Source organism: Panulirus ornatus, chromosome 50, assembly GCF_036320965.1.
Source record: "Panulirus ornatus isolate Po-2019 chromosome 50, ASM3632096v1, whole genome shotgun sequence".
Taxonomy (NCBI): domain Eukaryota; kingdom Metazoa; phylum Arthropoda; class Malacostraca; order Decapoda; family Palinuridae; genus Panulirus; species Panulirus ornatus.
The window spans coordinates 13,263,423-13,289,094 of NC_092273.1; the positions used below are offsets into that span (position 1 = coordinate 13,263,423).

At 45.3% G+C, this 25,672-nt stretch overlaps 1 protein-coding gene across 1 annotated transcript in view; it reads left to right on the forward strand.

Annotated features, from left to right (window-relative positions):
• The window catches only part of LOC139764606 (G-protein coupled receptor dmsr-1-like), a 186,958-nt gene extending 161,389 nt beyond the window's left edge, over positions 1–25,569 (forward strand). The window contains exons 6-7 of the mRNA XM_071691450.1: positions 16,325–16,506; positions 17,968–25,569. Coding sequence (XP_071547551.1) covers positions 16,325–16,506; positions 17,968–18,154 — 369 coding nt within the window. The 3' untranslated portion in view covers positions 18,155–25,569. The remainder of the gene's footprint in view (positions 1–16,324; positions 16,507–17,967) is intronic.
• The last annotated feature ends 103 nt before the right edge of the window (positions 25,570–25,672 follow it).

Here is a 25,672-nt window from a genome sequence, read left to right on the forward strand (position 1 = left end):
TGCGAGTGTGGTTTAGCCTCTTATTTCGTGCCTGTGTCTTTCAGTTACAGTTGCCTATATATACATATGTGTGTGTGTGCACTTCACTTTACATGTGACTATGTTGATTATATGTGTTTATTCTTCAAGCAGCATTCCACACTGGGTTTGTGTCTATGTGATGACTCTCTCTGTGTGTTACGGGGAGAGAGTTTTACACTCATGTTGGTTGCCCCGCCGTCTCTTTACTTAGTATGTATGTGCCATTTCTTTGCTCCTGTATGTATACACACACACACACACACACACACACACACACACACACACACACGCCAGCTTAAGCTAGGTATGTTTCTGTGTGTGTGTGTGTGTGGGGGGGGGGGTGTGTTCAACGCCCATGTGAACATAAAGGTACGTGTCATTGTATTTATTGACCCATTTGTGTATTCAGAATCTACGAACATTTCCGTCCCTGTGTTTTCACTAGGGTCTCATTATGCTCCCATCCCCCCAATCACTGTGTCTGCTGATGCTCACAGTGGTGATGGTCTATGCCGTTCTGTACATGTGCTACACTGTAATTGGTACATGTGTACAAACTTGAGGCACTGCCAGGCTTACATCAGTCCCGGGCAGTATGACCCACCCACTCTCTCTCTCTCTCTCTCTCTCTCTCTCTCTCTCTCTCTCTCTCTCTCTCTCTCTCTCTCTCTCTCTCTCTCTCTCTCTCCATCTCTCTCTCTCTCCATCTCTCTCTCTTTCCCTCTCCAGCATTCATAAATATCGAGATATCGGGGAAAAATTTCTATATAAGCCGATCCATTTTATCCACTTTGAGAGGAGGATATATTCATCCCCTCGTGGACGAGGTGGAAGGACGACACTCGAGGCCATCCAACCCCTTATAATGGAGACGTACAAAACAGCACCAGTGGGGAAAACGAGGAAGATATTCATAAGGAAGACGAGAAGACTGGACAAAAGCGAAGGTGCAAGACGCTGACCTAAAAAAAAAGAAAAAATAGCATCTGGAACACCAATACACAAAGGAGGATCAAAGCCTATACGTAACAGTGTGTATGGGCCAGTTGGCCTGATGTTCACGGAGGATGAAAGTCTTTGAAAAGAGTGTTACATAAACGCTTATCCGAGAGCATCTGATCGTATGCCATGAGAGGAATGAAAGCCAGCGAGATGGTTGGTTATCTACCGGCAATGTTTATTCTTCAGCGAACCCAATTACTGGCTCACACGAATAACATATTTATAAAGATGCAAGGAAACATGGTATATATATATATATATATATATATATATATATATATATATATATATATATATATATATATATATATATATTCTCAGTGGCATGAGAGAGGCTATATAAGCAAGAGCCAATGGAAAATACAAGGATTAACGAAAGAATTTAATGGGACTATGAGGTAATGGGCGAGCATGATTAACGAGGAGTATAATAGATAATGGGGCAAATTATGGATGATTGGAAAACTATAAGAGAGATTAATCATCTTCCTTTACTAACTGTAAGATGATTATCATTTAAGACAATTATCACTTACTAACTTTAATTGATTATCAGACTGTAATCACTTACCAAAGATATGTTCATATGTTCTCTCCATTGTAATCTAGGCTGGAAGTACATTATCTTAGGAATGTATATATATATATATATATATATATATATATATATATATATATATATATATATATATATATATATATATTCGTTGTGTAATTGCCCATGGGTAATTATTCGAAACAGAATATCAATCAAATTTATTGGCTTATGTCTACATTAAATCTTTTCCAAGATAGGAACCAGAAACTGATGTATGACACACTTAGATTTCTAAGACATTTTGATTGTCTTGTTCTATTTTATTTGTTTTGATTGTTTGTTTGTTTGTTTGTTTGTTTAATTTTATAAAGACGGCTTCCAGACTTTGCCCCTCCCCCCTCCTCCTCCTCCTCTTGAGGATTTCATAAAAAGTCAGGATTTTCGAAAGAAGGAAACGCTTCTTTCATTGGGAATGAAGAAGTGAAAGAAGTTGACGAAAGATGAGAAGTGTAAAGACATTGCTATAAAAAAAAAACTTTTTACCTATTGGAAAATTACACTCAGGGAGGAGCGCCGGACGCACTCACTAGAGGGAGGTGGAATACGTCACGTGTCATGAGGGAGGTGGAATACGCCACGTGTCATGAGGGAGGTGGAATACGCCACGTGTCATGAGGGAGGTGGAATACGCCACGTGTCATGAGGGAGGTGGAATACGCCACGTGTCATGAGGGAGGTGGAATACACCACGTGTCATGAGGGAGGTGGAATACGCCACGTGTCATGAGGGAGGTGGAATACGTCACGTGTCATGAGGGAGGTGGAATACGCCACGTGTCATGAGGGAGGTGGAATACGCCACGTGTCATGAGGGAGGTGGAATACGCCACGTGTCATGAGGGAGGTGGAATACGCCACGTGTCATGAGGGAGGTGGAATACGTCACGTGTCATGAGGGAGGTGGAATACGTCACGTGTCATGAGGGAGGTGGACTGTATTACTTGCCATGAGGGAGGTGGATTGCGTCATGTATCATGAGGGAGGTGGACTGCGTCATGTATCATGAGGGAGGTGGACTGTATTACGTATCATGAGGGAGGAAGGCTGCGTCATGTATCATGAGGGAGGTGGATTGCGTCATGTATCGTTAGGGAGGTGGACTGTATTACTTGCCATGAGGGAGGTGGATTGCGTCACGTCTCATTAGGGATGTGAGCTACGTTATGTATCATGAGGGAGGTGGACTTGCGTCATGTATCATGAGGGAGGTGGACTGTATTACGTGTCATGAGGGAGGTGGACTGCACCACGTGTCATGAGATGAGGTGGAATGCGTCACATGTCATGATACAAACGGACTTGCGTCATGCACCATGAGGAAGGCGAGGGACGTCAGTGTGGTTCATAGGGTAACACGTCACACACGCCCTTGTGTCCTGCCCTAATGCACTCTCTACTGACGAAGGATTCCTCCCTCTACCACACCCTGGGTGTCGGGTGTGTGTGTGTGTGTGTGTGTGTGTGTCTGTCTGTCTGTCTGTCTGTCTGTTTGTCTGCGTATGTATGTGTGTGTCTGTGTCTGTATCTGCGTCTGTGTCAGTGTCTGTATGTGTGTGTCTGTGTCTGTATCTGCGTCTCTCTCTCTCTCTCTCTCTCTCTCTCTCTCTCTCTCTCTCTCTCTCTCTCTCTCTCTCTCTCTCTCTCTCTCTCTCTCACACACACACACACAACCCTGAACTCCGAGACTAAGTGAATTAATTAACAGTGATCCACATGTGTCTGTTATTCAGAATCTAATTATTTTTTCTCTAAAGCAATAATAGAACAAAAGGCAATGATGCGTGTATCACTGGAAGAATATATATATATATATATATATTACTTATATTCATTATACGTAATCGCTGTTTCCCGCGTCAAGCGAGGTAGCGCCAGGAAACAGACGAAGAATGGCCCATCCATTCATATATACATATATATATATATATACATAAACGCCCATGCAGGCACATATACATACATATACATATCAACATATATACATACATACACATACACAGACATATATACATATGTACATATTCATACTTGTTCGCCTTCATCCATTCCTGGCGCTACCTTGCTCCACAGGAAACGGCATCGCTATCTAAATAGAAACTGAAACTTGTTTAGAAGACATATATAAACACTTTATTAGAATATACACATTGAAGAGACGCTAGATTATGTACATAGAAAAGTGTTGGGAATATATTCATTGAAATATCATTGGTTTAATTACACTTAAACCTCGCTGAAATACATTTACTGAAATACTGAAATACAAACGATGATGAGACGTCATTAGAATGAATATACTGAAACCTCAATGAGATATATATTCTGAAACCTTATTTAGCATGCGTGTAATGAAGCCTACCTGAAATGCATAGATTCAGAACTTCGCTCAGATACATACACTGAAACGGCATTACAGTACATACACTGAAACGGCATTACAGTACATACACTGAAACGCCATTACAGTACATACACTGAAACGGCATTACAGTACATACACTGAAACGCCATTACAGTACATACACTGAAACGGCATTACAGTACATACACTGAAACGCCATTACAGTACATACACTGAAACGCCATTACAGTACATACACTGAAACGGCATTACAGTACATACACTGAAACGGCGTTATAGTACATACACTGAAATGGCATTACAGTACATACACTGAAACGGCGTTATAGTACATACACTGAAACGGCATTACAGTACATACACTGAAACGGCATTACAGTACATACACTGAAACGGCGTTATAGTACATACACTGAAACGGCATTACAGTACATACACTGAAACGGCATTACAGTACATACAATGAAACGGCATTACAGTACATACACTGAAACGGCATTACAGTACATACACTGAAACGGCATTACAGTACATACACTGAAACGGCATTACAGTACATACACTGAAACGGCATTACAGTACATACACTGAAACGCCATTACAGTACATACACTGAAACGGCATTACAGTACATACACTGAAACGCCATTACAGTACTTACACTCAAACTGTGATTATACATATTGACCTTATGGTTCTGAACTTATTTTTTTAGGAAATTTGTGACGAGAAACCTTTTGAAAAATACAATATCATCATCAAACTATTCCTTCCTCATCTGGATCTATCGTAAACCCCAGAATCCAGCCCTTCATAATTAAACCAATCTTCCAAATAACTTTAACAATTTGCTGAATCTTAGAAACAAAAAGACTTTTGAACTATGGTGAGTGTTGGGGGTTCGGGGGTTGGTTGATGAGTCGAGGAGATGAGGGTATGGGTGGGTGGGTTGATGAGGGTGGGTTGATGAGGGGTTGAAGAGGTGGGTATGTGTGGGTGGGTGGGTTTGATGAGTTGAGAGGTTGAAGGGGTGGGTGTGGGTGTGTGTGGGTGGGTGGGTTTGATGAGTTGAGGGGTTGAAGAGGTGGGTGTGGGTGTGTGGGTGGGTGGCTTTGATGAGTTGAGGGGTTGAAGAGGTGGTGTGGTGTGTGTGGTGTGTGGGTGTGTGGGTTTGATGAGTTGAGGGATTGAAGAGGGGGTGTGGTGTGTGTGGGTGGGTGGGTTTGATGAGTTGAGGGGTTGAAGAGGTGGGTGTGGGTGTGTATGGGTGGGTGGGTTTGATGAGGGGTTGAAGAGGTGGTGGGTATGTGTGGGTGGGTGGGTTTGATGAGTTGAGGGGTTGAAGAGGTGGTGTGTGGGTGTGTGGGTTTGATGAGTTGAGGGGTTGAAGAGGGTGTGGGTGTGTGTGGTGTGTGGGTGGGTGGGTTTGATGAGTTGAGGGATTGAAGAGGTGGTGTGGTGTGTGTGGTGTGTGGGTGGGTGGGTTTGATGAGTTGAGGGATTGAAGAGGGTGTGTGTGGTGTGTGTGGTGTGTGGTGTGGGTGGGTTTGATGAGTTGAGAGGTTGAAGAGGTGGTGTGGTGTGTGTGGTGTGTGGGTTTGATGAGTTGAGGGATTGAAGAGGGTGTGTGTGGTGTGTGTGGTGTGTGGTGTGGGTGGGTTTGATGAGTTGAGAGGTTGAAGGGGTGGGTGTGGGTGTGTGTGGGTGGGTGGGTTTGATGAGTTGAGGGGTTGAAGAGGTGGTGTGGTGTGTGTGGTGTGTGGGGTGGGTGGGTTTGATGAGTTGAGGGATTGAAGAGGGTGTGTGTGGTGTGTGTGGTGTGTGGGGTGGGTGGGTTTGATGAGTTGAGGGATTGAAGAGGGTGTGTGTGGTGTGTGTGGTGTGTGGGGTGGGTGGGTTTGATGATCAAATCAATTTTCAAAATAACTCTTATTCCTTGCTTACGTGAGAGAGAGAAAGAGAGAGTTTTTATCCCCATGTGGGTCGTCGTTTGACTCAAGCTGCCAATATGGATGTGTTGTGTATCTGTCCTTTGGCTGAGGTTCCCTCTCTCTCTCTCTCTCTCTCTCTCTCTCTCTCTCTCTCTCTCTCTCTCTCTCTCTCTCTCTCTCTCTCTCTGGCCATCTTCCGGCCCCGGTTAACGCCAGTCATCATCGTCTCTTATCCGTGCCAGGGAAACCCCGGGGCCGAGATGGCCATATCCCTGATATTGAACATCTATTTCTATAATGACTCTCTTAAATCAGGGTCTGCGTACCAGACGCTGATTACGATATCTGTATTGTGGTAGACAAGACTGTGGTAACGCTGATTACGATATCTGTATTGTGGTAGACAAGACTGTGGTAACGCTGATGACGATATCTGTATCGTGGTTATACAAGGCAGTGACGTCATTAACTGGAGACTGTGGTTAAGGTGGGGTTACAGTCATATGCCAGCGTGACTGTTAGGTTATGTACGTGTCACAGTCACCCCAACACAAGAGGAAGTTTATATAGGTCAACCAAAAATCTTTGTATATACATTCTCGTTACGATAGACCGACTCGGTGATGAGCGACATCACAAATGGGAGGTTGTCCAAATTAGGATAATTAATGTCTCTTGTTACGGTAGAAGGGGGGGAGGGGGGGGCCCCGCTAATTATAGATACGACCCATGAGGTAACGAGCCAATAAACACGCTGTTCGAGCCTCTTAATTGCCCCTTGGGTGCTTGTAAGTGTATATAACCACAGACCTCCAATCAGGGGTATGAACATCTTGCCATTTTCCGTGAACTGTCTCCTCGTAACTAGCATTACGGGTGAAGGTAGTAATAGCAAGGCCAGTACTGAGCTAGTAGATAGCGCCAGAGGGAGAGAGAGAGAGAGAGAGAGAGAGAGAGAGTGAGAGAGACAGAGAGTGAGAGAGAGAGAGAGAGAGAGAGAGAGAGAGAGAGAGTGAGAGAGACAGAGAGAGAGTGAGAGAGACAGAGAGTGAGAGAGAGAGAGAGAGACAGACAGACAGAGAGAGAGAGAGAGAGAGAGAGAGAGAGAGAGAGAGAGAGAGAGAGAGAGACATCCGAATAAATAATAAGTGACTTGGTAAACTAAGGGGACAAACGGAGTGGAAAATCCCCAATAGACACACACACACACACACACACACACACACACACACACACACACACACACACACACACATACACTCTGAAAGGGGCCCTTGGCCACTCCACCTCACCTCATCACTCTCTCTCTCTCTCCCATCATCATTTCTCGCTTCCCTTCTCCACTGCTTTTGACAGACCTCTGACTCTCTCTCTCTCTCTCTCTCTCTCTCTCTCTCTCTCTCTCTCTCTCTCTCTCTCTCTCTCTCTCTCTCTCTCTCTCTCTCTCTCTCTCTCTCTCGCTGTTTCCCTCCCCCCCTGTAGATGGTGCACCGCGACTTGGATAGATCCCAGCCAGACTCCATCCATCTCTGGAGGTATCTCCCAGATGGTACGTTTTTTCAGCCACCTCCCGCCACCATCACCTACACCCGGGTGCTGCCTGCTCTGCCTTCTATAGCAAGGACAGTCTTCTATACCACGTACAGTCTCTTATAACACGTACTGTCTCCCATAGCAGGTACGGTCTTCTATAGTATGGACAATCTTTGATAGCACGTACAGTCTTCTGTAGTGAGCATAGTTTTCTATACCACGTATAGCCTTTTATAGCACGTACAGTCTTCTATGCGACGTAAAGTCTTCTAAACCACGTACAGTCTTCTATACTACGTTCAGTCTTTTATACCACGTACAGTCTTCTATGCCACGTACAGTCTTCTATACTACGTACAGTCTTCTATACTACGTACAGTCTTCTATAACACGTACAGTCTTCTATACCACGTACAGTCTTCTATACCACGTACAGTCTTCTATAACACGTACAGTCTTCTATACCACGTACAGTCTTCTATACTACGTACAGTCTTCTATAACACGTACAGTCTTCTATACCACGTACAGTCTTCTATAACACGTACAGTCCTCTATACCACGTACAGTCTTCTATGCCACGTACAGTCTTCTATACTACGTACAGTCTTCTATAACATGTAAGTCTTCTATACTACGTATACCCTTCTATACCACGTACAGTCTTGAATAACAAGTACAGTCTTCTATAACACGTACAGTCTTCTATACCACGTACAGTCTTCTATAACACGTACAGTCTTCTATACCACGCACAGTCTTCTATACCACGTACAGTCTTCTATACCACGCACAGTCTTCTATAACACGTACAGTCTTCTATACCACGTACAGTCTTCTATAACACGTACAGTCTTCTATACCACGTACAGTCTTCTATACCACGTACAGTCTTCTATACCACGTACAGTCTTCTATACCACGTACAGTCTTCTATAACACGTACAGTCTTCTATACCACGTACAGTCTTCTATACCACGTACAGTCTTCTATACCACGTACAGTCTTCTATAACACGTACAGTCTTCTATACCACGTACAGTCTTCTATACCACGTACAGTCTTCTATACCACGTACAGTCTTCTATAACACGTACAGTCTTCTATACCACGTACAGTCTTCTATACCACGTACAGTCTTCTATACCACGTACAGTCTTCTATACCACGTACAGTCTTCTATACCACGCACAGTCTTCTATACCATGTACAGTCTTCTATACCACGTACAGTCTTCTATACCACGTACAGTTTACTCTACTGCTATATTCTACCTCTTAAAGTCTGTTTCAGAAGGTAATTGATTACCAACGTAATTATTACCACAGTCTGGTGAACAGTGTGTTATAAAGGGAATCTTAGAAGGTCACTCACTATAGTTTCAGTAATTACGAGTGTAAGCTTACACTCAGTGTTGAGTGTATTCGCTACCCTGCTTATAATTAACACCTCTGGTACACAGGAAATGGTCTCTATTTGGGTGTCATTTTGATCGGAGAGGAGAAGGATAATCAATTCTCTTTCTTTTTTATCAAAAGTAGATTTACGTGTTACCGGACTCCACCTGCTTGATATTAAAGTCACCTTGGGCAAAGTTGAGAAGGATAATCAATTCTCTTTCTTTTTATCAAAAGTAGATTTACGTGTTACCGGACTCCACCTGCTTGATATTAAAGTCACCTTGGGCAAAGTTGAGAAGGATAATCAATTCTCTTTCTTTTTATCAAAAGTAGATTTACCTGTTACCGGACTCCACCTGCTTGATATTAAAGTCACCTTGGGCAAAGTTGAGAAGGATAATCAATTCTCTTTCTTTTTATCAAAAGTAGATTTACCTGTTACCGGACTCCACCTGCTTGATATTAAAGTCACCTTGAGCAAAGTTGAGAAGGATAATCAATTCTCTTTCTTTTTATCAAAAGTAGATTTACGTGTTACCGGACTCCACCTGCTTGATATCACCTTGGGCAAGGTTGTAACAGTAGAAGTCCAGCCCAGCCTCGTCAAAGAAAGAGATCTCCATTTCTCTGTTACTTGCAGTAGCGCCAGCCTGGGCTGCAAGAGCCCTTTTCATAAGTCATGAGTACCATCAGGACTCTATTATAAGTCTTAGGTTAGTTATAGATAAATATATATGGGTTCAGATCTGGAAATGGGACGTTTTGATAAGATACTGTGGGTAGATACAGTAATGAGATTACAGAATATGTATCAGTTTAAGATACAAAAAGAGTCGATCATTTTTGGGTAAGAGAGTCTGAGGACCATGTTGTGGTCCAGGTGCCAGCATGGAGGCCAGGGTGAGGACCATGTTGTGGTCCAGGTGCCAGCAGGGAGGCCAGGGTGAGGACCATGTTGTGGTCCAGGTGCCAGCAGGGAGGCCAGGGTGAGGACCATGTTGTGGTCCAGGTACCAGCAGGGAGGCCAGGGTGAGGACCATGTTGTGGTCCAGGTACCAGCAGGGAGGCCAGGGTGAGGACCATGTTGTGGTCCAGGTACCAGCAGGGAGGCCAGGGTGAGGACCATGTTGAAGGCCTCAATAATGTTTCTTTGTGTGTTTAGACAACTTCCCCACCATCACCACCACCACCACCCAACACCAACACCCTCCTCCTCCTCCTTCTCCCACACCAGGTAATAGACTCACCCTACCTGACGCCTCTCCCTCCCTCCCTCACCACCTTATCATCCATTTCATTAGACATTATCTTGCTATAAACACTTTTCTGCTCTTGGGGTATTTTTTTTCTCTTCTTCTTCTTTTCCTTTATTATGTCCCAAAACTTAACATATAAAGAAGGCCCGAAGCCCCCAGGGTAATCGAACTTCTTTGAAGATTCAAGTGGTATCATTATTCTCTCTCTCTCTCTCTCTCTCTCTCTCTCTCTCTCTCTCTCTCTCTCTCTCTCTCTCTCTCTCTCTCTCTCGCCACCTCCCCTCCTTCGCGTAAGTGATTAACGTCACTTTCCATTTAAAGTTCGAACTTGAGATTTTCGAGCCGCTCCGCTGAGTCGCGCTCGCCCCGAGCCTGAAGTTCCACAGTTGAGTGAGTCGTTCTCTTAAGAACCACTTTAATGGCATACTCTTTATTCTGTCCAGGGAATTGAGTTGGGAAATCGATTTATCTTTCTTACGTAAAGGAGGAAAAAGGAGTCGTGTTACTTATGTGTGTATACAGTGGAGACAAACTTTTGTAATATCTTATGATAAGTTTTCTTGTAGTGTTTCGAACTGCTGTTGTGAAGCTTCGAAGCAACAGTGTTCAGAAGCAACTTTGGAGGATCGGAAATCTTCGTTTTTTTTTTTCCTCCTCCAAACAATGCCAATGAAAACAACTTCTTATACAAGACTTGTATTTCTCTTCCACTCATTAAATCCTTGGTTGATATCCAGGCTTCGTTTGCTTCATAAAAAGATGTCGTTTTTGTCGTTTTCTCTAGTGTGTTGTATCGTATGTTCATTCATCAGGGCCTGTGGCTGAAGCTGATCACGACGTCCATTTCTCGCAAGCTCTGGGTGTACTATTCAGTCACACATGTGTCGCAAGCTTCACTTAGCTGGTGCTTGTGCTTGTATATAACCTCTGCTTGTTATACACCTCCTGCTCCTCCTCCTCCAGCAAGCAGCTGCCTGCCTTCACCTCACCTCAAGCAACTGCCTGCCTTCCCCTCACCTCACCTCACCCCCACACACTCACTCTCTCACAGCCTCTCTGCTTGCATTGCTTGTTATGGAGTCATTCACGTCTGCTGCTTTCGCTTAATGATGGCGTTACGTCTCGTGTGTCAATTACTGAGCCCACCAGCCACCGGCGCCATTTGCGAAAAAGTTTCGGTTCTTCGTGTATCATGCATGAGAGCCAGGGGCATTTTTCTTTTTTTTTCAGATGTGGGTAAATGGAAACCAGTTTTTTTTTGTGTGTCGCTTGTTCTTGGCGCTGCCCTTGCCACGCAGGGAACGGCAAGCAAGTGTGTGTATATATATATATATATATATATATATATATATATATATATATATATATATATATATATATATATTACTATCATTATTATTATTATTATTATTATTATTATTTATAGTTATCTATTTTGCTTTGTCGCTGTCTCCCGCGTTAGCGAGGTAGCGCAAGGAAACAGACGAAAGAATGGCCCAACCCACCCACATACACATGTATATACATACTTATCCACACACGCAAATATACGTACCTATACATCTCAACGTATACATATATATACACACACAGACATATACATATATACACATGTACATAATTCATACTATCTGCCTTTATTTATTCCCATCGCCACCCCGCCACACATGAAATAACAACCCCCTCCCCCCTGCATGTGCGCGAGGTAGCGCTAGGAAAAGACCACAAAGGCCACATTCGTTTACACTCAGTCTCTAGCTGTCATGTATAATGCACCGAAACTGGAGGTCATCCATGGCGCTACGTAAGAAAGCCATCGTCAAAATCGGCCCGAGGTTCGATTCCCCTCTTGGTCAACCGGTAGCACCACACAGGTCCCTGGTGTTCATCCATCCCCCTCCTGACGAAGAGGGAGTGACATAGATGGATGCAGTGACCTGGGAAGACCCCAAAAGCCAGCGGTGGACACCCCGCGCGCGCCGCGCGTACCACTTTGATGATGATAATGCGTCGTAAAGGGGGGATGGGATGGAGGTTGGGGGAAAAGGGGGGTTGCTTGCTTCAAGAACTGTCCCTCCCCACCTTCCACGAAGGGCGTCTGAAAATAACTGGCACTGGATTACTGGGTACGGAGAGAGAGAGAGAGAGAGAGAGAGAGAGAGAGAGAGAGAGAGAGAGAGAGAGAGGTCAACAGCTTGGCGAGTTGTGGGACGAAGGCCATTACCCAACAGGGGAGGGCGGTAATGGAGGACAGACAAGTGTTTTCTTCCAACCCTAGTATGATCTCTTCATTATAGTAGTATAGTATAGTATAGGACAGCGTTAAGACGAGAGTGACTGACCCTTCGTGGTATAAGAAAAAAAAGAAGTCCCTCGTTTGGTTCCTAGTTGCATTCCATCTTATATAAAGTAATACAGAAAGGGAGGGTTTACAGCCATCTGCTCCCACGCCTCATAATGGCCATCTAAGACCCGTATGGGGGCGACTATCCACAGGGGATTAGGGGAGAAATAATCTTTCATCCCGACAGACGAGTGCTCCTCTCTCTCTCTCTCCTCCCTCCCTCACCACCGCCACCTTTGATCAGTGCCTCATGAAGATATATATATATATATATATATATATATATATATATATATATATATATATATATATATATATATACATACAAACAGTTCGTCTCGAGCCAATCTCATTCGTATGAGTCTTTGAGGTTCGTTACGCTTGAACCGTGTTTCCTCTGTCTCTCTGTCTGTCTGTCTGTCTCTCTCTCTCTCTCTCTCTCTCTCTCTCTCTCTCTCTCTCTCTCTCTCTCTCTCTCTCTCTCTCTCTCTCCACCTTAAGGCCGTGGTGTCCCTCGCTCAGATCGCCTCTTCCTCCGCAGCATGTCATCCATTTGCTTGCTGGCAATGCTATACTTCCTTCCTCGCCCCCTAGACCCTTTTCAGACCAGAGTCATCAGAAGGGTTTATCATCAACAGGTCGGTCGGGGGCTCTTCGCTGTCTCCTTTCTTAAAGATGGGTATATATATATATGACCATTTGCCTCTCTTGTACTCTCTTGGCACATGGACATTTCTCCAGCGACATTATACAACAGTACCCTACACACCTCTTCAGTACATATAGTGACCCTTCACCAAGAGCATAAACTTTGAATGGATCAGAACCATTTTATAAAACCTCGTTCGTATTTCAGGGGAAATGAATTGATAGATAAATAAATGAAGGTTATATTGGATTCGGGCAGCCATTCGGATCCAAATACATAGTCGAGGTATTACAGACATCACACAACTGGGAGGTCATGATGGTTGCTAGTTAACTTACTCATGGAAGAGCTTAAGATCAAGGTGAGGTGGACAGTTCCACACTTGGGATAAGGAAGTGTGGGTGAGGCACATTGAGACAGCCAGGATGGCAGGTATACAAGGATGTTTACTGAGCAGATAGTATGGACTATACATAATAAACTGGACTGAACATTTAAGTGATGAATGATTGTGGTTATAAAGTGGTTGTTATACCACATAGCCTCACGAAGAGGTAACTGGGCTGTGCTGTGGGCTTGCTCATAGACTGCTTATGAAGTTGACAATGGTAGGTAGAGTAATGTTCTTTACATCTGTCGATTGTGGTGACGAACGCCTGTCTGGTCTATTGCTGAAGGGGCTTTGGGGTTTGAGGAGGTCGGGGGTGTGTCTGCAGTGTGTTGCCAAGCTGCCGTGTATGTGATTCTGGTGTTGGAGTGGGTGGGCAGCTTCAAGCGAGACGAGAGCATCTTCTTAAGTGGTGCAAGAAAGACCCAGGATGATTCTGCATGCCTTGTTCTGCCCTAGTTGGTCCCTCTTGCGTAGCTGGTAGTGAGAAGAACCAAGGTAGGGAGGCGCGCGTGCGCTTAGGTAGAATTAAGATGGTATACACAGTCCTGAGTTCAGCTGGTGGGACGCCTAGTGGTTTCGTGTAAGTGGAGGCGGTACGTGTGTGTGTGTGTGTGTGTGTGTGTGTGTGTGTGTGTGTGTGTGTAACCTACATCATGATATATTGAAATATACACAGGATTTTCATGTATTAGCCTCTAGGAAATCATAAATGGGTTGATGCTTTTTTAGACGTAAAGTTGCTTTTCCGGGGTGTTTCTCTGCAATCTCTTCTTTACAGCCACTTCTTGTTGTTGATCTTGACCCGACCTCAGACGACAGGGCTCAACACGGAAGATGGTACGACTTGAACCACCTGTGTCTGTCTGTCTGTCTGTCTGTCTACGAGGAACGCAATGTTTGTTGCATGGAAGGTCAGGTCTGTTGCAGGGAACGTAATGTCTACTGCAGGGAACGTAATGTCTATTGCAGGGAACGTAATGTCTATTGCAGGGAACGTAATGTCTATTGCAGGGAACGTAATGTCTGTTGCAGGGAACGTAATGTCTATTACAGAGAACGTAATGTATATTGCAGGGAACGTAATGTCTATTGGAGGGAACGTAAAGTCTGTTACAGGGTAAATAATGTCAACTTCCGGGAAAACAGTGACAACCCACTCGGCGAACATCAAAGTGTTATCCCACGTCCAACACAGGAACCAAAGTGCCAGCGAAGGTGTAGTTCCTCTCTCTCTCTCTCTCTCTCTCTCTCTCTCTCTCTCTCTCTCTCTCTCTCTCTCTCTCTCTCTCTCTCTCAGCAGCAAAGTAGCATGAATCAGGTTTATGTTTCACTCCAGAGTTGTGGAACTAGATGTTGTAGGGTCTGCATCATCAGCAGCTGAGGAAGGTACAACAGATCACAACCCATGTGAGGATCTCCTCGCCTCACAATGTTGTTAAAGTTGTGTCCAGTTCCAAACGTTCCTTCTGTACTGTTCCTTCCCTGTGGTCCTCACGTACAGTCGGGTTATATCATCTGTTTCATTTCATCTCAGGAACCATCTGCTCTACTGTCCTGTCTCCATCTATCTAAACTAGGAATGTAGGATCCAATTACTGTCCTCCAGCAGATAACCTCGTCATAGACCATCAGGTCTTGTGTTATCTGTCCTTCCCATGTACTGTCCTCCAGCAGATAACCTCGTCATAGACCATCAGGTCTTGTGTTACCTGTCCTTCCCATGTACTGTCCTCCAGCAGATAACCTCGTCACAGACCATCAGGTCTTGTGTTACCTGTCCTTCCCATGTACTGTCCTCCAACAGATAACCTCACCATAGACCATCAGGTCTTGTGTTACCTGTCCTTCCCATGTACTGTCCACCAGCAGATAACCTCGTCATAGACCATCAGATCTGTTATCTAGCTTCTCCTTGTGTTCCCCAAGCATTTGGCACATTGCTGTGGTTGGAGCTAGTGGTTAGTGAACAGTACTGTACACCATTAATATTATTATACATCTTGATAACAATGGTCCAAATATAGACATCTTACTGTAGTTCTGGCACCATACCAATGATCGCCCATCTTAGTTCATCCCTGAAATAATACTTATCAAATTATGTTACCGTGGTCTTGTGTGGTCTATGGCTGTTTTCAGACGTGGTCCTGTGTAGTCTAAGGCTGTTTCAGACGTGGTCCTGTGTAATCTAAGGCTAATTTTAGACGTGGTCTTGTGTAGTCTAAGGCAGTTCTTGTGTATGGTCTGTGACTGATTTTGGACATGGTCTTTGGCTGTTTGGGGGATGGTCTATGACTGTTTTTTGGACGTGGTCTTTCTCTGTCTGTCTATGTCGTTAAGATGACTTTGTTAATGTTGTCAATATGGGTTAGTTACGAGACTCCGTTCTGGGAAAACTCCATTAGATTTCATCAGCCGAGGTAATTCCCATTATATGAGTCAATTTGTGTTGTTACATTTCTTTTTCCTATTACATGAGAGAGGAGGAGGAAGAGGTGATGGTGGTGAGAGTCTAGTGTTTCAACTCTCTCTCTCTCTCTCTCTCTCTCTCTCTCTCTCTCTCTCTCTCTCTCTCTCTCTCTCTCTCTCTCTCTCTCCCCCCCTACGTACGATACGAGGTTTCCCCTAAGACGTGACTTAGCCTCAGTGTGTTACTCTCTCTCTCTCTCTCTCTCTCTCTCTCTCTCTCTCTCTCTCTCTCTCTCTCTCTCTCTCTCTCTCTCTACGTACGACAGGACGTTTCCCCTAAGACGTGACTTAGCCTCAGTGTGTTACTTACTCTCTCTCTATCCCTCTCTCTCGCCCTCCTCCGGCCCACCTTGTGCCACGGCGCAGGAGAACCTGATCAAGATGGGCACGCCCTCGATGGAGACGGAGCGCAAGCTGCCCCGCATGGAGAAGCTGACGGAGAAGACGACCAGGATGCTCCTGACGGTGCTGCTCCTCTTCCTGGCCACGGAGCTGCCCCAGGGCGTCCTCTCCCTCCTCTCGGGCATCTACGGCCACTCCTTCTTCAGGTGGGTGTGAGTAGAGGGGGGGAGAGAGAGAGAGAGAGAGAGAGAGAGAGAGAGTCAGACAGACAGACAGACGGAGGGGGGAAGAAAAAGAGGAGAGAGAGAGAGAGAGAGAGAGAGAGAGAGAGAGAGAGAGAGTCAGACAGACTTGACAGACGGGAGAAGGGAAGAAAAAGAGGAGAGAGAGAGAGAGAGAGAGAGAGAGGGGGGGGAAGAAAAAGAGGAGAGAGAGAGAGAGAGAGAGAGAGAGAGAGAGAGAGAGAGAGAGAGAGAGAGAGAGAGAGAGAGAGAGAGAGAGAGAGAGAGGAACAAAAGATAAGACTCCCAAAATCATGAATGACTGTGAGAGACACGTATATAAAAGAGATTAGACCTGGACTGAAGAGTGGACAGCTAGAATGAACGAAACAACAAAAAAATATATGAGAGAAATATATGAGAGAAAAATGAACAGAATGTCTTTTCACACATCAGGCGGGTTTTTATTGATGAATTACAAGAATATGCCTCTATAACCCTGTCCAATTGATAATGGTCTCAAAGTAGTGTTATAGATTAGGCCTTTATAAAAACTTTGATGCTGTCAAAGTGGTGTTATGAATTGGGCCTTCTTAAAAACTTTGATACTCTCAAAGTAGTGTTATAAATTAGGTCTTTTTAAAAACTTTGATGCTCTCAAAGTAGTGTTATAAATTAGGCCTTTTTAAAACTTTGATGCTCTCAAAGTAGTGTTATAAATTAGGCCTTTTTATAGCTTTGATACTCTCAAAGTAGTGTTATAAATTAGGCCTTTATAAAAACTTTGATGCTCTCAAAGTAGTGTTATAAATTAGGCCTTTTTAAAAACTTTGATGCTCTCAAAGTAGTGTTATAGATTAGGCCTTTTTAAAAACTTTGATGCTCTCAAAGTAGTGTTATGAATTAGGCCATTTTAAAAACTTTGATGCTCTCAAAGTAGTGTTATAAATTAGGCCTTTTTAAAAACTTTGATGCTCTCAAAGTAGTGTTATAAATTAGGCCTTTTTAAAAACTTTGATGCTCTCAAAGTAGTGTTATGAATTAGGCCTTTATAAAAACTTTGATACTCTTTTTTTTTCATATTAATTTTTCAGTCCATGATCATGATCATTTCCATCAGAACTCAGATTAAGCATCAAGTGTTTCATGTCTTTAAGATGATTAAGATCAGGTTGCATTTACCTGTAGGGGATGAACTGGTATTATACACAGTAGTACATAAGACTCCACCAGCATAAGACTCTCTCTCTCTCTCTCTCTGTCTCTCTCTCTCTCTCTCTCTCTCTGTCTCTCTCTCTCTCTCTCTCTCTCTCTCTCTCTCTCTCTCTCTCTCTCTCTCTCTCTCTCTCTCTCTCTCACACACACACACACACACACACTGGTAATGAGTGGCATGATGGTGAGTTTAACGTGGCACCTTCCCTTCCTTGGCTCTGGCGCCCACAGGCAGTGTTACCTGCACTGGGGCGAGGTGATGGATCTTCTGGCCTTGGTCAACAGTGCCGTCAACTTCCTCCTGTATTACATCATGTCTCACCAGTTCCGCGTCACCTTCAAGTTCCTGCTCTCTCCTCCCCCACCCATCAACCTCTCCCCCAGGCTGCCGGGGGAGACAGTCTCCACCCAACTCTAGGTGTTATCTCCCCACATCTCTCACCCCCACCAACCCATACATCAAGTCTCTCCATCGTGTTCCATCTCCTGCTCCAGTGGCACCATCTGGCAACCCCGACTATACTGTTGGTCTAGTGGCACCATCTGGCAGCCCTCGACCATACAGCTGGTCTAGTGGCACCATCTGGCAGCCTCCACCATACTGCTGGTCTAGTGGCACCATCTGGCAGCCTCCACCATACTGCTGGTCTAGTGGCACCATCTGGCAGCCTCCGCCATACTGCTGGTCTAGTGGCACCATCTGGCAGCCTCCGCCATACTGCTGGTCTAGTGGCACCATCTGGCAGCCTCCACCATACTGCTGGTCTAGTGGTACCATCTGGCAGCCCTCGACCATACAGCTGGTCTAGTGGTACCATCTGGCAGCCTCCACCATACTGCTGGTCTACTGGCACCATCTGGCAGCCCCCACTATACAGCTGGTCTAGTGGTACCATCTGGCAGCCTCCACCACACTGCTGGTCTACTGGTACCATCTGGCAGCCTCCACCATACAGCTGGTCTAGTGGCACCATCTGGCAGCCCTCGACCATACAGCTGGTCTAGTGGCACCATCTGGCAGCCTCCACCACACTGCTGGTCTACTGGCTCCATCTGGCAGCCTCCACCATACAGCTGGTCTACTGGTACCATCTGGCAGCCTCCACCATACAGCTGGTTTAGTGGCACCATCTGGTAGCCTCCACCATACTGCTGGTCTACTGGCACCATCTGGCAGCCCCCACTATACAGCTGGTCTAGTGGTACCATCTGGCAGCCTCCACCACACTGCTGGTCTACTGGTACCATCTGGCAGCCTCCACCATACAGCTGGTCTAGTGGCACCATCTGGCAGCCTCCACCACACTGCTGGTCTAGTGGTACCATCTGGCAGCCTTCACCATACAGCTGGTCTACTGGTACCATCTGGCAGCCTCCACCATACTGCTGGTCTAGTCGTACCATCTGGCAGCCCTCGACCATCCGTCCTCTCTCGAGTTGTTCTCAGCAGTTGTGATCACAAGCATCCTCGAGGACGACCTCCACCACCACCGTCAGGGCCTCGAGTGAGTGAGCAGCTCCACTCTTCTTAAAGGTGAGGAGTGATGGTGTGTCCTCAGGGTCTCGGACCTTCCCTCCGAGGACTAGCGGTCATCTGACCAGTGTGGGGGAGGGAGGAGCTCCAGCTGTCTTCTACCATCCTGAGACTGGCTGATGACCAGGTTGGATATGGCACGAGATGGCGTCCTCTCCAGGTCGACACAGTCCAGGCAAATTACATGGATTGATCATCAAGATGTTGCTACGATCCTGGAGTGTTCCAGTCACCTTTGGAAGTGTCACGAGAAAGGGAGTCGATCCTTTTGATCAAGATGTTGCTACGATCCTGGAGTGTTCCAGTCACCTTTGGAAGTGTCACGAGAAAGGGAGTCGATCCTTTCTGGTACGACGCTACAATGGCACAGCTTCTCCTGGTGGGGTTAGGGTCTGGTGTGGCCGATCTGGACAGGATTTTAGAGAAAGGAAGAAACGTACCCAACCCTAACAAGCTCTAGTTGTGGTGTTGGATCCTTTTAGAATATCCTCCTCCACCACCACCTGGTCGACCCCCCTTACTACATATCTGGAAATAGCACAGCCCTACTTAACAAGACCCCAAAGGACAGTTTCCAGGTAACCCGACCCTTTCCAGGATGCAAGTCTGGTGAAGGCGTCCTTGAAAAAGTTCTCACAGTTGTACAGCCATGTTGGAGAGAAGAGATCCGAAGGTGGCAGCACCTTCGTCATGATCACCATCATCATGAGCTCCTCCACCAGCAGCAGCAGTGGAGGTAGGTACTTAAGTAATATATCGAGAAAATCAAGAAGGTCTCTGCTATTGAGGAGTGTATTGGAGAGTGAAGCAAAGAGCGACTGGCCAGGGGATAAAAAAAACAAAGGTCTGGGAGGGGCCAGGCAGGCAATTTGGTGCATCCACCATGATAGAACTGGTGATTACTGCTGCAGTCTTGGTGCGCCTGAGGCCAAACTTTGCTGCACAGTCTTTACTGTCTGGGTCCTAAAGACAGCAGGAAGCAGCCACTGGCTCGATGGAGGACCAGGACCAACTTTGCTCACAATGCCCCTTACCTTCGCTTGTCGAATCCACAAAGTTCGTCCAGGAATCTGGTTCCTTTAGATAAACCGGACTTGCCTGCCTGCCACTTCTTGCGTCTCCTGACGTCCTCTTCCTGATGTGCGTCGAAGGGCGTTCTCCTCATCGGTAACACTGACCTCAGTACTGCAGAGTCAAGAGACGGCTTCCTGTATATCACCATCTGCTATCTTGAGCCGTCGGGGCCTCGTAGCTAAGGTGTATTCCAAACGCCGACGGTAAATCCATCATTTCAGCCAGAGGGCTATGATCTTCCACCGTAATGGCCCCCCCCCCCCCCCCTTGATCTGTGAAATAGAATAGCTATTGTTGAAGGTTGAATGCGTTGTTGATCCATTGCCAAATGCCGAGTTGTGTGAGTATCCTTCTCGTTATCTGTCCCAGGACTCACCAGTGTGGAATATCCACCTCGTTACGACATCAAAGGCTCACGACGCACAGGGAAAACTACGCTGTTCACCAGAACAACAGTTAACTGCCATTACATGTTGGACGGGTGCCTTACCACTTATATGTAAGGTAAACACCGGTGAGAACCGGCCCAAGTCCCGTCGGGCGATCGATGACTTATAAGTGAATCAAAACATTGCCAACGAAACAGACGTAACTAAAAGACGATGGAAATCAACCAACCGTTGTTCCTTTTCATTGTAGAGATCGTATGAGAGAACATCTGAAGAACAGATCTCCATCTTGATCGGAAGACTTAAGCAGTTCCTTAGGGTTGTATATGTGGCCGTACTTGATGCGATCGAACTATACGGTTATTGAAGCTGATAAACAAGAGTTCAAAGGTTGTAGATTGTTTCTTAACTAGATCCAGCAATGATGTTAGCTGAGTCTAGTGGCCCTCGGTTGATTACAAGAGCAAGATGGCCCACAGCAGACCCAGCAAAAGTCAAATGTTCGAATGGCTTCCCACTTAACCTACATCTAGGAGGCGCCACTTTCAGACCACATAGCAACCATCCATGCATGCTATCGGCTATGAACCGAACCTTCATCATGTGTTGATGGTGACCAGGCGGTATTAAGGCATGTCATTAGCAGTCACAGTTCTGATATGCATCACTCTACTGTTATTAGCAATGAAGCCAGACTCGAATCGAGACCAAAATCTATGAAATTCTAATGACTTCCGTGGATGTCCTTTGTCCTCCTATGACTATTGGCTATTTACTTCTGTCTATCATTGACTGTGAGGTGAGGAGCGAGGCTCTCTGACGACGCCCATGTCGGCCTCTGACACACGTACGTCTCCCAGGACCAGACAACACAGGAGGAATTTACCCTACGTTCGTGGTACCCCAAGACCGTCCCTTGTTCTCCTTCGTCAGGATGTCAACACGAAACAGGTCGTCCTATATATATACCGCGCCCCCAACATTACCACACCACTCACTCAGCCAGACGGGAATATAACAAAGAAAATGGCACGTTATATACCAGGAAACACCTCTCGTATATACCAGAAAGCAACTCACAAGAGATTATTTCATACTATGTATCAGACGAGATACACAGACACACACACACACGAGAGAATCAAACAATAGTTCGCCCGGATTGAACTGGTTTCGATAACACACGTCTGAGTGAGCAAGTCAAGTGTGATGGTGGAAGCTGACAGCCACTGCCAAGCTAGAGTATATGAAGGGAATACCTGACGACTGACCGACCAACCAGTTTCCCATGTAGTGTCAACAGAAGTTTGGAGGAAATCACCACCAACTCGTCAGATGCTTCGAGACTCTATATCTACCAATCATGATTAAGGAACCATCGCGTTGAGCGAATGCACAGTTCACACTTAGCCACCACTGTCAATAAGCCTCATATTAGGATCGGTAGAACAAGGATCTATGATACTAACCGACTCTTATACCATCTCCTCACATTCTGTTGTCGTAACACTACGTATGCAAGCGAGGCGAACAGAGAACACCACACAGAGGAAATATGATGATCGTTCATATGTAATTCCATGTGATGGGGGGTTGGTGTTGCAAGAATACAGTGAGCTGTTGATGATGTACAGACGCCTCAATGTTCTTCTATGGTTAGGTATTCCACCAACCCAACTGTCTATTTTTTTTGGTTGGTTTGACTGCATGGCGATTGATGCTACTCTGTAAGCCTTACTGAACGTTGACAGGGCGAGGTTTTCATGTATCACAAAGGAAGGTAACTTATGATTATTATGGAGATATGATTTTTTAAAGCCTTAGAGTTTTAGTTAAGTTCCACTTATATTCATTTCGTATCGACATATGGTAGAAGTATATACATACATAAAATGTACTTAACAGACACGAATGTGATATATACTTATTAGTAGTGTGTATTACTAGTGAAGGAAGGATGATAATGTAGACATAGATGCTGTGGCACTCGAGGCCAGCCTGGTGGAGGTCATGTGACATATGGTGGCACTACCACCACACAGATGCCAAAGCAGTGCCACCCTCATGGTACAGTCGTAGAAACAGTGTCACTACCAAGATATAACCGAAGGAACAGTGCCATCACCAGGATATAGCTAAAGGAACAGTGCCACCGCTAGGGTATAGCTTAAAAACAGTGCCATACCAGGATATAGCTAAAGAAACAGTGCCACCGCTAGGGTATACTTGTAGGAGCAGTGCCATCACCTGGATATAGTTCAAGAAACAGTGCCACCACCAGGATATAGCTAAAGAAACAGTGCCCTCAAGAGGGTATAGCTTCAAGAACAGTGCCATCACCAGAATATAGCTGCAGGAACAGTGCCACCACTAGAATACAACTGTAGGAACAGTACCACGACCAGAATACAGCTATAAGAACAGTGCCATAACCAAGACATAACTGTGGAAACAATATCAACAAGATACAGCTGTAGAAACGTTGCTACTAGCAAGATACAGCCGTGAGTACAGTGCCACCACTAGGATACAGCTGAGGGAATAGTGCCACCGCCGAAATACAGTAGTAGGTACAGTGCCACCACCAGAGAACAGCTGAGGGAACAGTGCCTCTGCCAGAATACAGTAGTAGGTACAGTGCCACCATCAGAGTACAGCTGAAGGAACAGTGCCACCAACAAGATACAATAGGAAGAGTGTCACAACTACCAGGATACAGTGATAACAGTGCCCACCAACAGGATACAGTAAACAGAAACAGTGCCATGACTAGAACAGACCACGTGCAGGATACATTAGCAATGCCATTATGTAGATACAGCAACAGCAGTGCCATCAGGTAGATACAGGAAGAGCAGTGCCATCAGGTAGATACAGGAAGAGCAGTGCCATCAGGTAGATACAGGAAGAGCAGTGCCATCAGGTAGACACAGGAAGAGCAGTGCCATCAGGTAGATACAGGAAGAGCAGTGCCATCAGGTAGATACAGGAAGAGCAGTGCCATCAGGTAGATACAAGAAGAGCAGTGCCATCATGTAGATACAGCAACAGTAGTGCCGTAATTGCGATACTTGAACAGCAGTGCCATGATGTAGATACAGGAACAGTAGTGCCGTAATTGGGATACAGGAAGAGCAGTGCCGTAATTGGGATACAGGAACAGCAGTGCCGTGGTGTAGATACAGCAACAGTAGTGCCATAACTGGGTTACAGCAACAGTAGTGCCGTAACTGGGATACAGGAACAGCAGTGCCATCATGTAGATACAGGAACAGCGGTGCCATAACGGGGTTACAGCAGTACTAGTGACAAGGGTAATGGCTCACGTCAGCCTAATCCCTCGTAGGACTTGTATAATTCTCACTAGTATTGACTAAGGGTCTGGTCGCCCCACCTTCCCCTGTGGTTCTTGTAGAGGGGCCACCATCCCCTCTGTACCACAGGGCCAATAATAACTGATGTCTACGAGTGAGAGAAAAAAAAGAGTGTATATATATATATATATATATATATATATATATATATATGTATATATATATATATATATATATATATATATATATATATATATATATAATGCCCCTATTGAATTTATCCTTAGTGTGAGTCCACACTCAATGATGATTTTGTTACATATATATATATATATACATAGACTACAAGGTGTTGATTATGTAAATCCCATTACGTTGTCTGTTTCGTCAAGTCCTGTCATCATAGCCTCCTATCCATTGGGTGTTTTAGTTCCTAAGAGGATTTGTACAACGCGGCCTTGGGTTGGGGAGTTGGTGTGGGAGTAGTAAGAGTGAGGAGGGATGGGAGAGGAGGTGAGGCAAGTGCTCCGCTCCCTCCCTCACCCCCACTCAACCCTCTCCCCTGTGCGCCCCACCTCACCTGACTTTGTCTCTGAGCCCACAAGGTCATCCAGGTGAAGGCGGAGGGTCAGCCCTGTGGGTGGGTGTGACCTCACGATGGACCGGGAGCCCTCAACCAATGCAAGACCACAGGAGGCAGGTGCAACAGAGGTCGACGATCGTTATATGACCACATCCACCCTACACACACCCTCCCAACCCCTCTCCTTCCATCCTCTCATCCACTAAATAACACAACGACTGAACTGGTTCTAACCTAACTGCCGCCCCTCGTGGAATTGCTTTGGGTGATTGGCTCAGTTGGGAATACGAGAGGTTATATTCCTGTTGTGTTTAAAAAGTTTTACAAATGATATCATTATCATTGTCATTTACTGTGTTCAGAAATGCATCCTGTTAGCCCATAGTTATGTGTATGATCAACCTTTTAGGAAGGTACAGTCATAATAGGATGATATAGTGAGTGATTGATCATACAGTCATAATAGGATGATATAATGAGTGATCTTAAGAGTCAGATAGCTTGGCCAATCACAGACCCTGGGCAGAACACATCCCATTGTGATCGCCGACTGCCTCTGACGTCACGGTGTTCCACATTCTAGTTGTGCGGGTGATCACTTAGTTTCTTTTCTTTTTTTTTGGTGGTTCGCGTAACGCCCCACGAAGGGCGCCTCGTAACACCATAAGGCCGCAGCCCCTTTCCTCCCTCAGGTGTGAGTGAGTAACGATGTAACGCCGTGTGTCATGCCCAACCCACACCACCAACCCCACACCACCCACAGGCCTACCCTCCACGTTGTGGGGCAAACCCACTCACTCACCCACTCACCCATCCCAACGCCGTAGGGCAACTTGAAGTAGTCATTTGGTTGTTATTCCTACCAAGGTTTATTGGAGTTGATTTACGGATTTATATTGTGATATAAGGTAATGATATTATAATAAAATGTTGTAAATACTACAAGGCTTTTAGTATTATACCTCGTGTTTGAACTACAGTGAGACATGGTTTATTGACTTCCCCAACTTTATTTATTATAAAGTTCTTGGTCATAAACCAG